Source organism: Nannospalax galili, unplaced genomic scaffold (assembly GCF_000622305.1).
Source record: "Nannospalax galili isolate Female #2095 unplaced genomic scaffold, S.galili_v1.0 scaffold1307, whole genome shotgun sequence".
Classification (NCBI taxonomy): domain Eukaryota; kingdom Metazoa; phylum Chordata; class Mammalia; order Rodentia; family Spalacidae; genus Nannospalax; species Nannospalax galili.
The window spans coordinates 960819-974220 of NW_008357035.1; the positions used below are offsets into that span (position 1 = coordinate 960819).

At 56.3% G+C, this 13402-nt stretch overlaps 1 protein-coding gene across 6 annotated transcripts in view; it reads left to right on the forward strand.

Moving 5' to 3' along the window:
• Cttn (cortactin) overlaps positions 1-13402 on the forward strand; it is a 32982-nt gene that overhangs the window by 17085 nt on the left and 2495 nt on the right. For 3 of the 6 annotated variants that reach the window (XM_008854976.2, XM_029557116.1, XM_029557115.1), the window contains exons 8-16: positions 148-258; positions 973-1083; positions 1534-1644; positions 2485-2595; positions 3867-3922; positions 6163-6232; positions 8301-8449; positions 11032-11121; positions 12796-12973. In XM_008854976.2, coding sequence (XP_008853198.1) covers positions 148-258; positions 973-1083; positions 1534-1644; positions 2485-2595; positions 3867-3922; positions 6163-6232; positions 8301-8449; positions 11032-11121; positions 12796-12973 — 987 coding nt within the window. The remainder of the gene's footprint in view (positions 1-147; positions 259-972; positions 1084-1533; positions 1645-2484; positions 2596-3866; positions 3923-6162; positions 6233-8300; positions 8450-11031; positions 11122-12795; positions 12974-13402) is intronic. The other 3 variants (XM_008854977.2, XM_008854978.2, XM_029557117.1) reach the window with 3 other exon arrangements.

Here is a 13402-nt window from a genome sequence, read left to right on the forward strand (position 1 = left end):
TGCACACACGTACGCTTACATACAGGCAGGCAAAACACTCATACCGGTAAAATAAAAATAGCTAAAAAATGTAAAACATGCCTAAGATCTGCACCACACCTCCCAGGAGCCGTAACCCTCAGGCTGGCTGCTATCCTGTCTCCTTAGACTATTCCAGTGGCTTTGGTGGTAAATACGGTGTGCAGGCTGACCGTGTGGACAAGAGTGCCGTAGGCTTCGATTACCAGGGCAAGACGGAGAAGCACGAGTCCCAGAAAGGTGAGGGCCCAGCCCCTGCCCCCCATCCCTCCACAGACAAGTGCGCTGTGGTTCTGTTCCAGTGTCTGCACCACCTTCATTCTTTCTGCCCTTCAACTTTGAGTGTGCGAGTCGAAGGGATTTTCTCCCCAGTATGAATCGGGTGATGTCATTGCGTGACGTCATCCCGACTGTTCCAGCCGCTCCGTTTCCATCAGTATGTGACAGTTGTGTGTGGGGGACAGTCTCACTCGGTAGCTTCTAACTTGAAGCAATCCTCCTGCCTTAGCCTCTGAGTGTTGGGACTAACAGGTATGAGCACCGCAGCCTAGCTTTTAAATCTCTTGTGTGCATGTGTGTGTGGGGTTGTACGTGTGCCATATGTGTGCATTTGGAGGTCCGAGGAGGATGGATGTTGGGGTCTTCTGTTGCGCTGTACATCACAGTCTTGCCTGAAGGCCTTACATATGTTAGGAAAAAACTGTGCCATCTAATGTCAGCCCCCGACTTTAAAAAAAAAATTGTTTTTTTTTAAAAAGTTTTATTATTCTTATTTATGTGTGTGAGTGTATTGCCTGCACGTATGTAAGTGCCCCTGTGTTGTTCAGGGCAGCTTACTGAAGTTGGCTCTCCTTGCCCCACAAGGAGCCCAGGAGTGGCGCAGGTCTTCAGGAGCGGTGGGGAGCCCGTTTCCCTGATGCGCTGTCTCCTTTAAAGACTGTCTCCTTGCTTCAGATTACTCTAGAGGTTTTGGCGGCAAATACGGGATCGACAAGGACAAGGTGGACAAGAGCGCCGTGGGCTTTGAGTATCAAGGCAAGACGGAGAAGCACGAGTCTCAGAAAGGTGTCTGCGTTTTCTCCTTCTCCGGCCGGCTCCTAGCTTGGGGGGTGCAGCCCGACTGAGGAGGAAGAGCAGGTTGTGCACCCCGCTCTACCGTGGGTGCCGCGCCCTCGCTGGCCTAAGCAGTCAGCCTTAAGACAGTGCATCCCCGCAGCGTAGTTCCCCAGGAACTCCTTTGCTGGCCCATCTTTGTCTCTGTAGCCCAGTGTTGCTAGTGGAGGTTGCCCCTGTTGCTCGTCCGCCTGTCTGTGATGAAACCGCCGTGCCCCAGAGCTGCATGCGTTGGTGCTCTCTGGTCAGTTGTAGGGCCTCTCCCAGGAGGCCTCTGCATGGGCCGAAGCCAGAGTCCCGCCCAGCTCTGCCCCGGGAAGCTCAGGTGTCTCCGCGTCCCGCTTCCTTCCCAGTCCTGGGCTGCGTGGTAATGCTGATTGTGGCTTTCTGTTGTGCATGTAGACTATGTGAAAGGGTTTGGAGGAAAGTTTGGTGTGCAGACAGACAGGCAAGACAAATGTGCCCTTGGCTGGGATCACCAGGAGAAACCGCAGCTGCATGAATCCCAAAGAGGTACCTCCCCCATCTCCCTCCCCCAGGCTCCTTTGGGAAGCTCCTGCCCCACCCTGTGTTCCTGGGCTGTCCCTGTCACAGTCCTGTCCTGTTTTCACTGTGTGATGTTGTCTGTGCCTCCCCCAGTTCCTGAAGTCCTTTAGCTAAGAGAGCCGTCATGTCCCACTCCGTCCCCTATTCCAGGACTGTGGCCTCTGGGAGGCAGGTGACCTTGTGTTCACAGAGCACGGGGCCTCATTGTCACAGCTGTGGGGGCCGTCTCCTCTCTCCCCTGGTTGAGCTCCAGAACAAGCATCCTCCCAGTCCCAGGTTCTCATTTATAGGGGCCGTTGTTGGAGCTCAGGCTTTGCCCATGCCGAGCCACCCCTCAAGTCCCCAGCAAGTTTCCTTTCTGACTGGGAGTGTTTTCTTGTCAGAATGGGATTCCTGCCCCAGGTAGAGCCAGTCTGAGAAGGGTGAAAACCCTGCAGCTGTCCCCAGCTGTCCTCCCAGTGCAGCAGGGAGTGGGGCTGTTACCTGTGCTGTCTCCTCACAAAGAGATCACTCTCCTGTTGGCAGCCTGGGTGGGACCCTGGAGGCAACCCTCAAAACCATGGAGTGGCTTTAACCAAACTATTGACCACACAGTTCAGTTCTGAGCCTGTTCCAGGTCTAGGCTGAAGTGTGCCAACTTTTAAGTTTGTCCTTAACCTTTTGGCCAATGTCGGACCCTCAGGCCCTGAGTTCTGCCACAGGGCTGTTGCTTTCCAGAAGCGATGCATTGGCCATCGCAGTGCTGCGTGATTCTAACCACCTGTTTCTCTCTTGATTTGCTCTCCCCCGTCTCCCGTGGCTCTCCAGACTATAAGACTGGTTTCGGAGGCAAATTTGGTGTTCAGTCCGAGAGGCAGGACTCCTCCGCTGTGGGGTTTGATTACAAGGAGAGACTGGCCAAGCACGAGTCCCAGCAAGGCACAGACGCCCGCCTCCTCCCCGGCCCTTGCAGCGCGGCCACTCATAGCACAGGCTTCAGGGTTCACCAGCGCCAGGGCGCCCTCTATCCCATTTTACGTTAGAGGCGCGCTGGCTGGGCACTAGGTCCTTTCTTCCCTCATTCTTGTCTCTCTGTGACCTTCTGTGTTTGGGTTAGGCAGTTTGCCAGCCAGGCCACTGTGGGCCCCCAGCGCGTGTCACGGCCACCAAGCAGCACTGTGTGCCAGCCTGCTTGCTGTGGCCCCGCCTGCTCTGAATTCCTGAGCCAGGCTTCCCGGAGGTGGGAGGTGGGTTTGCCGCCCCGGGCCCTGGTGTTAGCCAGAGGCTAGAGAGCAGCAAGGGCCAAGGGCGAAAGCCAGGCGCGTTCTTGTGGTCTCTGTCTTCTGTGGTGGTGTTTTTGGCCAGGGGTGGAGGGTTTTGTTTGTTCATTTTTTGACAACACCATCCGTGTGTAGTGTCTCTGCACAGAGCCACACTGTGTGCACACGGTTTGCACGTGGCTGAAGTTCCTGGTGCGCTGGGGACTTGAGTAGCTGCTGCAGTTTTCCGTCTCCTTGAGAGGTTAGACCTGGTCCTGAAACCTGGGTGCCCTGCGGAGCATGCGACTCCCTGCCCGGGGTGAAGTGTGGACTTCAGGCTGCCATCAGGCCTGGGGTGGACACACCAGGGACCGGCCCCGCAGACCGCATGGAAGTGGCCATTGGTTCCCGGTGACGTCAAGGCTGCATGACTGTCGCTTTTATGTGGGTGTGTGTGACTGCGACAGACACCCTTGACTGGTGACTTTTCGACATGGAGTCTTTTTTGTTTTTCTTTTAAAAAGCAAGAGAACTGGGACGGGGCCTCTGTTTAGTGCCCCGTAGCACAGGCGCCCAGGACGCAGATGGGACTAAGGCCTTGGCCGGTGTGAAGACTGTGCTATAGAAGTGGCCCAGTGCAAAGGCCTGTCCTGTGCTCACCCTCCTCTCCTCGGCTTCCTTCCTGCCAGCCTGCTGCCCCGCCCCTCTGCTCCCCCCCCCAATCCTGGGGTTCACATCTGAATGCCGGAAGCATGCCCACGCCTCTCCTCACCCTGCCTGCACTGGGCACTGTGGTTAGACAGCTGGCCAGGAGAGCCTGTGCGCCCCACTTCTTGTACCCCTCTGCTCTCGTGCGTTTTCCTGGGCTGTTTGTGGACCGGTCTGCATGCACCTGCTGCTGCCTGGCCCACCCTCAACCTCACAGTAAATCTCCACTCTGCCGTCTTTCAGACTACTCCAAAGGATTCGGTGGGAAGTTCGGGGTACAGAAGGACCGGATGGACAAGGTAAGGTTGGGGAGTTGCTGGTCCTCATGTGGGTCACTGTTGTATGGGTCGTGCCTCACAGTGCTGGAGGTCTGTCCAGTGACACTGGGCACTTGCCATTTGGTGGCTGTGAATGGCTACCTGTGTGCCTCACGTGACACACTTGGGTTGAGGCCAGGCAGGCCCGGTGCAGGGAGTAGTCTGCCTCTGCTGAGAGATCCTGGGGGCCATGTGGCTGTTTAAACATAAATATTGATAGTAGGTCAGTCTGGAAACAGTTCTCTGGTCAGCTGTCTATTTTGGAACAGCTCTGTGGCCATACGAGGTCATGGCTGTTATCACAGACAAAGCCGGTCTAGACCGTTAGCCTCCTGGCAGATGGCCCGCCACTGGGCCATCCCTGGGCCCTAGCCTGCCTGCCTTTCTCTCTTTTTTTCAGACAGTCTTGCAGTGTAGCCCAGGCTGGCCTGGAACTTGAGCTCCCCCTGCCTTGGCCCTGGTCTGGCATTAGAGGCGGGCGCCATCACGCTTAGCTTTGTCTATTAGGTGCCATAATGCACTCCCCTGGAAACAGTTCCTTCCTCTCCCAGAGTCCTTCGCCAGCCGTGGCTGCTTTGGATGGGTTTCATAGGCCTGTGGGTCAGCTATGAGCCTGTGGGTCAGCCATGAGCCTGTGGGGTCAGCTGTGAGCCACAGGAGGATCAGGAGTTCAAGGACATCTTCAGCTATATAGAGTTTGAGGCCAGCCTGGGACAGACATGAGACCAAGTCTTGAAAAACAATGAAGTAGGGGCTGGAGAGAGGGTTCAGTGGTTAGGAGCATTGGCTGCTCTTGCAGAGGACCCAGGTTTGGCTCTCTGCACACACATGGTGGCTAACAACCATCTATAACTCCAGTTCCAGGGACGTCCTCTTCTGTCCTCCACAGACACCAGGCACACATGTGATACACTTATATACATGCAGGCAAAACACTCATATACTTAAACTAAATCTGAGAGAGAGAGAGAGAGAGAGAGAGAGAGGAAAGAAAGTGGGCTAGAAGTGGCCTTAAGTTGGGGAGGGGAATTGGCTTCAATTTGCCTTTTCCGCCTCTGTGAGTGAGGTGTGCTGGTGTGATGCTAGGCAGTGGGAGGGCCTCACTGAACTGGAGATGAGGTTAAGGCCGCAGGAGGCTAGAGTGTCACTGTGCTGGCCAGGGAAGGGATGGAGCCCTCAGTATGCCAAGGGGCACCCAGGGCTGTACCTATGGGATGGTAGCCATGAGGCAGGCCAGCAAAGTCTTGCAGGGCGAGGTGGCTGGACCTGGTGTCTGGGTCACTGAAGGTCCTGGGACTGAGGAGGGAAGGAGCTGACAGAGTCTGAGGCATTGAGGAAGCTTCCGTCTCGTGTCTGTGGTTGGTGGCAGTGGTAATGCTGGGTGACCGCAGACCTCGTACACCAGTCAGGAAGTGTGAGGTTAGAATCACCTCTTCCGCCTCTGTGAGTGAGGTGAGGCACTTCCCTTGGTCTGTTGTGCAGTGGGCACTCCAGAGCCCAGAAAGTGGTGGGCCTGCCAGGGGCCTGTGGGGGGTGGGGATGGGACCCAGGCTGTGCCTCGAGGCAGCTAATGGCTCGGTATGTGGGGGCAGGTGGGGTGGCTGGTGCTCGGGCCCCTCTGGCAGCCCCTCACCCCCGGCTGTCCCTGATGGACTCAGCTTCCCTGTGGAATGGGGATGGGCGTCAGAGCCAGTGAGGAGGGTTAAGCTGAGCATCGTCCCTCTTGAGTGACCTGTGCTGGAGTCAGTGCACCTTCACTGTGGATTGGGGGCGGGGGGTCCTTGGGGGTGGGGGCCCTGGGCCACCTTTGACCTGGCCCTGAGTGGTCGTGAGAAGTCTGGTGTCTAATGAGGCTGCTGGGGATGGTCAGCAGCGTCCATAGCCCTGACGACCTGTGCCTGCATCAGCCACTGGCTTCCAGGACCCCTGCTGTGCAGGGAGGTAGTGAGAGTACAGAGGGTCAGGACCTGGTGTCTCACAGAGCCTCGCAGTGGTTTGTGCCCTGTGATGTGAGAGCGTGTCTGTGCGGTGCTGACTTGTAGTCAGCAGCAGGTCATAGAAGGAGAGCCAGGCCCAGGGGATCTGCAAGCATGGGGTGGGTGACAACACTGGGCTGTCGGTGGTTTTTGAAGCTTGGGGCAGCCTGTCAGGCTCATTGGGTGGCAGCCAGCCTGGGCATGAAGGAGCCAGAGCAGCTCCCTGACCCTGTCTTGTCTCCGCAGAATGCGTCCACCTTTGAAGATGTGGCCCAGGTGCCCTCTGCCTACCAGAAGACTGTCCCTCTAGAGGCTGGTGAGTCCTGGCTCTCTGGAAGCACCACGTGGTCCTTGGGGGGGAGAACATCGGTGCTGTGGGGTCTCCTAGGCTGAGGGAGAAACCACCCAAGTGTGGCATTAGTGGGAGTATTAGGGGAATTGGCATAATTGTGGCTTCAGAGTGGGGTCTGTTTTAAGGGGTGCCTCCCAACACACAGATGGGTTAGCTGTATGTCCCCAGACTGCTGGTGATCAGGTTCTGGGAGCAGCTCACACATGTCCCCTGTGCCTTCTGTCCTCACTGGCCCCGCCACAGCGGGAGGAGGTTGCCGTGATGCCTATGAGGGAAAGCAGAGACCTTTTTACCTCTCACCCACAGGTCCTTGACCAGGCTGCCCTTGCCTGTTGCACAGGTGTGGAGTGAGATACCCAAAGATATCTGTTCTTGTGGAAATGGCAAGTGGGATAGAAACCACAAACCCACAGGAGGCAGATTGACCCAGTTATTACTGCAGACGCTGGGATCAGTTCTCAGGCCATTGCAGCTCTTGTGGAAGTCACTGAGGGCCCTTAGCAAAGGCTGCCATGGGCACCATGTGTGTTTATTGACACCTGCTGCATAGCGGAGAGGGGACCAGGCATGATGGCACACACCTGTAATCTCAGCGCTTGGGAGGCTGAAGCAAGAGTCTTGCTAGGAGTTCAAGGCTAGTTTGGGTGACCTAGTGAGTCCCAGGCCAGCCTGGGCCCCTGTCTCCCCAAAAAAAGAAGTGGGAGAGGGTAATTGAATTGATTTTAAAACAGCAAAACTATGCCATGCTTATACAGAATCCCTTATGGAAATTAACCTTGCTCAAACAGACCAGGTGAGCAGATTGGCTTCCGCCAGCTCTGCCTTCACAAGGCAGCAGGAATGGATGTGTGGGCCACGGGAGAAGGGGACTGTGGCAGCCTTTGCCTTCAGGGTGGTTGCGTGAGCCTGGCAGCCGGGCAGGAGCATTGGTTTCCCAGGCTGTGGTTTCCACTGGTATACTCCCCACCCCTAACCCTAACCCCACCCCCACCCCGCCTCTGAGGTTTCCTGGGCTGTGGTTTCCTCTGAGCACTTCCGGAACCATTTGAACTATAGGGTCCCCAGGTTGGGCCTGTTGCCCGGCCACAGCTTTCTCTTTATGCACGTAAGAGGCACGTCTGTTGCTGTCTCGTGTGCTTGCTGTCATGGTGACAGCTACACGTTTCCTAAACCTCGGATTTTTCTGATTTTGTTTTTCATTTGTCTTTAGACAGGGTTTCACTATGTATCTTAGGCTGGCCTTGAACTCATTGTATAGCCCAGGCTGGCCTAGAACCTAAAGCAATCCTCTTGCCTCAGCCTCCTACGTGCTAAGACCACAGGTGTGTGTCACTCCCGCAGCCAGTCTGTAGTTTTGCTTGAAAGCTTCAGTTTTTACATTGGCACAAAAGAGCAGTGTGTTTTCTTCGTGGGTTTTATTTTGTTTTGTTTTTAAGACAGGGTCTCCCTGTAGCCCCAGCTGACCTGAAACGCCTTGTGTAGACCAGGCTGGCCTTGAACTCACAGAGCTCTGCCTGCCTCTGCCTCCCGAGTGCTGGGACTAAGTGTGCATCACCATACCTGGCTCATTTTTTACTGTTGTAGAAGACATTTTTCCCCCTTTATGGTACTGGGGATGAAATACAGACCTTTGCGTGCCTGGCAAGTTCTCTACCACTGAGCCACACCTCCAGCCCCCCACTAGGCAGGTGCTCTCCCACCAAGCTGCCCACCCCCACTAGGTAGGCATCTGCCTGCTGAGCCACACCCCGGCTCGACCTTCATGGTTGCTGAGGTTGGTAGTTGCTTTATTGAGCCTGAGCATGTGGTGGTGAACATGACAGTGCCTGGCTTAATTGTGGTCCAGACCCAAGGCTTCTGACACCCATCAGCCTGCCTTGGACTTCACAGATGGTTGGCCCAGGGTGGGCTGGCAGGGTTCCATGGGGGACACCTCCCCCCAGGTGGGGATGACTTTCCTGAAAGGTCACCCTGACCTGGCATTTGTCCTGGAGAAGTGTTCTGAGACAGATGGCCCTTCTCTTTCCTCTAGTGACCAATAAGACCAGTAATATCCGCGCTAACTTTGAAAACCTGGCGAAGGAGCGAGAACAGGAAGACCGACGGAAGGCGGAAGCAGAGAGAGCACAGCGGATGGCCAAGGAGAGACAGGAGCAGGAAGAGGCTCGCAGGGAGCTAGAAGTGAGTCGGATAGCATGCCTGGCAGGACAGGGCGCTGAGGCGCAGGGGCTCCTGAGCCAGTGCTTGGGCTCTTTCTGTGTTAATACTGGGCATTAAATCCACGGCCTCATGCGTGCAGGGCAAGTGCCTTACTACTGAGCTGCAGCCCCGGCCCTGGGCTTAAACCTGGAGCAGTCCTCCTGCCTCAGCCTCCCGAGTACTGGCATTATAAACATGCACTACTGTGCCTTCCCAGAGAGGTGTCCCCCAGAGCCCAGCTGCTTTTCTCGGAGCCTTCAAGGAGGTGCACTGTGGGCAAGCCACTGTCTCCTGTCACTCTGAACACCACTTTGATTAAAAGAGGGGTGGGGGCTGTGGGAAGAGGGCAAGGGCCAGTGTCCTTCCCGAAGCTTCTATTACATTTGCCACTGAGAAGAGTTTCTTTGCCTCAGCTAGATTCAGAAGGGGCTCAGAGGAAGGTCTACTCCTGCATTTGTGTTGGTTACAGCCAGTACAGTCTGGCCAGCCACTACCTAGGTACCTGCAGTGTTACCCCTTTCCATGGCCCCATGGTCACATGTCCAGAGGAGGTGGCTCTCTTTACTATGGCTCCCCAGCGTAACTGGGCAGTAGAATCCTTTATAACTCAGACAAAGTGGGGCTGGAGAGACCGCTCAGCAGTTAAGAGTACTGGCTGCTCTTGCAGAGAACGTGGGTTCGATTCCTAGCACCCACATGGCAGCTAACAGCCATCTATAACTCCAGTTCCAGGGGATCCGACACCCTCGTCTGACCTCCGCAGGCCTTGCTTGACATGCATGCACTTACACACATGCAGGCAAAACACTCATACACATAAAGTAAATAAATAAAATAACTCAAAGATGTCTGAGTCGTATACACGTAATGTCGTAAATATGAGGCTTTGTCTGAGTCCACGGATACTTGCTTCTTCCCTGAGGAGGTAGGGTTGAGACCCTGGAGGAGGATGTGAGGTTAAAGGAAATGGCATATGGTTGGCAGATGGTGCTGGGAGCCCAGGCATCGGTGTGTCTCAGGACACGCAGCTAGATGCAGAAGTGACCATGAGTTTAAAGTTCGTTCTACTTTCTTTAGAGACCTGTTCCCCCATTCCAAAGGGTAAGGCGCTCCCGTGTTAGTTTCTGTCTATACACTGTGGCACTACCCGCCCCCCCATCTTTTTAAACGACTGTTGCAGGCTGGCAGGGTCGTCTGGGCTCTGGGTAGCCGCCTAGCTCTGTTCCCAGGTTCCCTCACCCTTACTTTGCCGTAGGGTCCTTTTCTGTCCTTGTCCCCACAAAATGAGTCCTTGACATACTGTCCTCATCCAGAGCCTCTGGATGTGAGGTGACTGAGACTGGGCCTGACCTACCTGTGCTTGCTTCATCTCCAAGCTGCATGCAGCAGAGAGGGCCTCTTAGTGCCTAGCTGGGTTTGGAAGGGCTGGGAAGAGCCTTCACGGCCTCCAGCTGCTGGCAATGCCATTTGACTAACTCAGCAGTCTGGCCTCCACATTGCGCTGCAGGCCTGAGCTCTGCTCAGATCCATTACCCAGGCTGCCCAGATCTCAGCCCTTCCCAGATCAGCTCTGCCCTTGGATGCACTGGGCCATGGTGCACTGAGGTGTGTCACCTGTGGTGATCGCCAGTGGCTGTCCTATGGTGCAGAACAGGCCAGGCCCCTGGGTGCAGAGACCGTGTCCGAGTGTCTGGGGATTTCTCTCAAGGGCACGCACTATAACCGTAGCTTCCACTAGGCAGAGGGCAGGGAGAAGACTTGGAGTGGAGAGATGGGTTCAGTCTGTCTGGGTCTGGCTGTGTGACTCTGAACATCCTATGGGACATGTGACTCCCATTCACTTTCCTATGCTGTTGTTTGAGTGTGATCCCCAAGTGACTAAGACACCCCACACTTGCTGCCTCAACCCAGAACTCCGGGAGTCCTGAGAGACGTTGCCCAGCTGTAGCCTTCCTGGAGGCCTTGGGTGGATCCCTGATGCTGCCTTTAGCTTCTCCAGGCTGCCTAGGTTCCCTGGCTCGAGGCCCTTCTCCACACACCACATTCTGCTTCCCCGGTCACCCCCCAGCCGTCCTTATCTCCCTGTCGAGACTTTGGGATGACGTGGCCCCACAGTCTGAGCCGTCTGCCGTACCATCCTTGCACAGTTCCCCTTAGTGTTCTGTCATGGCACCCAGGGACCAGCATGTCACCTTGTGGGCGCAGTCTGTCAGCAGCACACCTGCCACCCCATGATGCCACGTCCACCCCATGTGCAGATTATACCACTCGCTCAAAGGTCCCTGCAGTTCTCAGTCCATGGCCTCTGCCCAGTGTCCTGGTCCACTTGATAGCTAAGTGCGTCTTTCCTTATGATGCCGCGGGCCACTGTGTCCTTGGGAATGCTGCGCTGCCTGCCCTTTGCGTCAAGGCACCTGGCCCTTTACCTTGGTGTTTCTGCTCTTCTGGCCAGCAGCGTGCTCCCCACCCAGGCGCCACCGTCTTGTGACACACTGTCTCTACCAAGGCAGATGTGACATCTTGGGCTGACCTGGTAACCTTATGGTTGCTGTCTTCTGTTGTAGGAGCAAGCCAGAACCAAGAAGCAGACACCCCCTGTGTCCCCCAGTCCTCAGCTGGCTGAGGACAGACCGCCCTCCAGCCCCGTCTATGAGGTGGGTGGTCTGTTGGCCAGTGGGACCTGCTGGCCAGCTTCCCTTACCCCTGCTGGGCAGCGCTAGGCTGGGCCTCACGGTGTCAGCCCTGTGCCCATCCGAGTACAGTGTCATGGTGGAGTGTTGGGTGTGTGCCCGTGGAGGGAGCCCCCCCCCCCCCCGTTGGTTCCCAACCTCCGAGCTTTGGGCGGCCCACAGCAGCGTGGCCTTACTCTCCCTGTGGCTCCTGGGAGGTCAGTGGAGGCTGTGTACTTAGATGTGCTGGTTACACCAGCTTCCCTGCCCCCTGGAGCCTCGTCCTCCTTCAGTCCTGGGCTGCCACTCCTGACTTTTCCGCTCCCTCTCAGCCTCGTGAGCACCCTGTCCTCTGGTCTCTGTGGCCCCTTCATATGCGGCACCTGTGGGGCTCTCATCTCATCCTTGATAGCTGAGCTGCCTGCCTGGCGTCTCCTGCACTCTCCCTGGACCTGGGGCTCCTTCACTGAAGTGAGCCCCTCTGCCTATAACCATGTCCCTTAGGCCCCAGCCCATCCCCAAGCCTTCGGCCTGGCTACATGCTGCCCTTCCCCTTTCTAGCATCACTCATGGGTTCTGGGAAGGCCATGACGCTGACGGTAGCCTGGACTCACGTGGCCTCTTCACCACCGGCTCTCCTCTCCTGCGTGCCCCTGCCACATCTCCTGTAGCAGTTTCCCCACCAAACTCCCTAGATGTGGCCTTGTAGGTAGTGACCCATCCAACAGAGCGTACCAAGCTGTTCCCACACAGCCAGGCTCCTGCTGGGCCAGGGGCCGGATATTGGCTGTTGGATGATGAGGCTGGTGACAGCACTTGTTTCCAAGGGGGGCAGGCGGGTGGGTCCTGTGATTGGCAGCTCTGCTGGGACTCTGGGGTGAGGGCAGGGACCTGAGGTGCTGTGGTCCTGTCCTGGTTTGCTTCTCTGTTGCTATGATAGAGCACTGACCAAAAGCAACGTGGGGAGGAAATGGTTCATTTTCACTTACAACTCTCAAGTCATAACCCATCACGGAGGGAGGCCAGGTAGGAACCTGGAGGCAGGACCAAAGCAAAGACCTCAGAGGAACGCTGCTTACTGACTTGCTCCCCTGGCTTGTTCAGCTGCCTTACACAGCCCAGGCCCACCTGCCCAGGGATGGCACTGCCACTGTGGGGTGGGCCTTCCTACATCAATTAGAAATCAAGAAAATGCCTTGTAGATGGTCACAAGCCAGGCTGATGAAGGAAATTCCTCAATTGAGGTTCCCACTTCCCAGGTGTCTAGGTTTGGGTGAAGTTGACAAGAACTAACCAGCATGGGTGGGAAGATAGTTCGGGCTTAGTGTAGGACTGCCGTACCAGGAGCTGACTGTCAACCCTCAGTCCCTCCTCAGCACTGGCATCTTACCAGAAGGGATTCTGTCTGTCATTCCTGTGCCTTGTTCCCCGTGGTCCCCTGTGCCCATCTAGGATGTGGGTTTCAGCCTATGGCAGCTGGCCCTACCTGGTCCTGCCCTCCACAGGAAACTGACTTCCCTGCGCCCAGTGTGTGGTTTCCACCCCTGCCTTGCGTTGACTGACCATGGTGGTCACCTGCAGGTGAAGCCTAGTCAAAAGCCTCATGAGAGCTCTTCCCCCTGGGATGACAGCACCAGACATTTGTTTGTTCCTCCCCAGGATGCAGCCTCGTTCAAGGCAGAGCCGAGCTATGGAGGCCCCTCAGGTGGGAGTGAACCTGAGCCTGTGTACAGCACCGAGGCTGCGGGGGTCCCAGAGGTGGGCAGCCAGCAGGGCCTGGCCTATGCCTCCGAGCCTGTCTACGAGACCACTGACATCCCAGGCCATTACCAAGCAGGTACTGGACCTGTCTAGCCCTGCCCAAGGGAGGGAATGTCCCCATTCATTATTGTCCTCAGGGTTGACTCACTGCCTCACCTTCCTGGGATGCGAATTCCGTGTTACCCTGAGGGAGAGGGGAGGGTTAGATACAGTGGTCCCCGGCAGGGCAGTGCCCTCTGTAGGGGGTCCTGGGAAAGTTCCTGTTGTGCTGGGTGGATGGTCAGGGCTGCAGTGCGAGGGACCTGCTGCCTTCCTCCTCAGGCTGAGTCTTGTCTCCCTTTGAAGGTGACAGTGGTTTAGCTGAGGAATAGTCAGGCTCTTTCACTTTGAAAACAAGGTTTTTGTGAGGATACTAGACAGCCAGGTGGAGCTCCACCTGTGGCAGTGTGGGGCTGGATGGGCACAGACAGCTCCAGGCCATGCTGGGCTGAGGCCCTCCCACCCC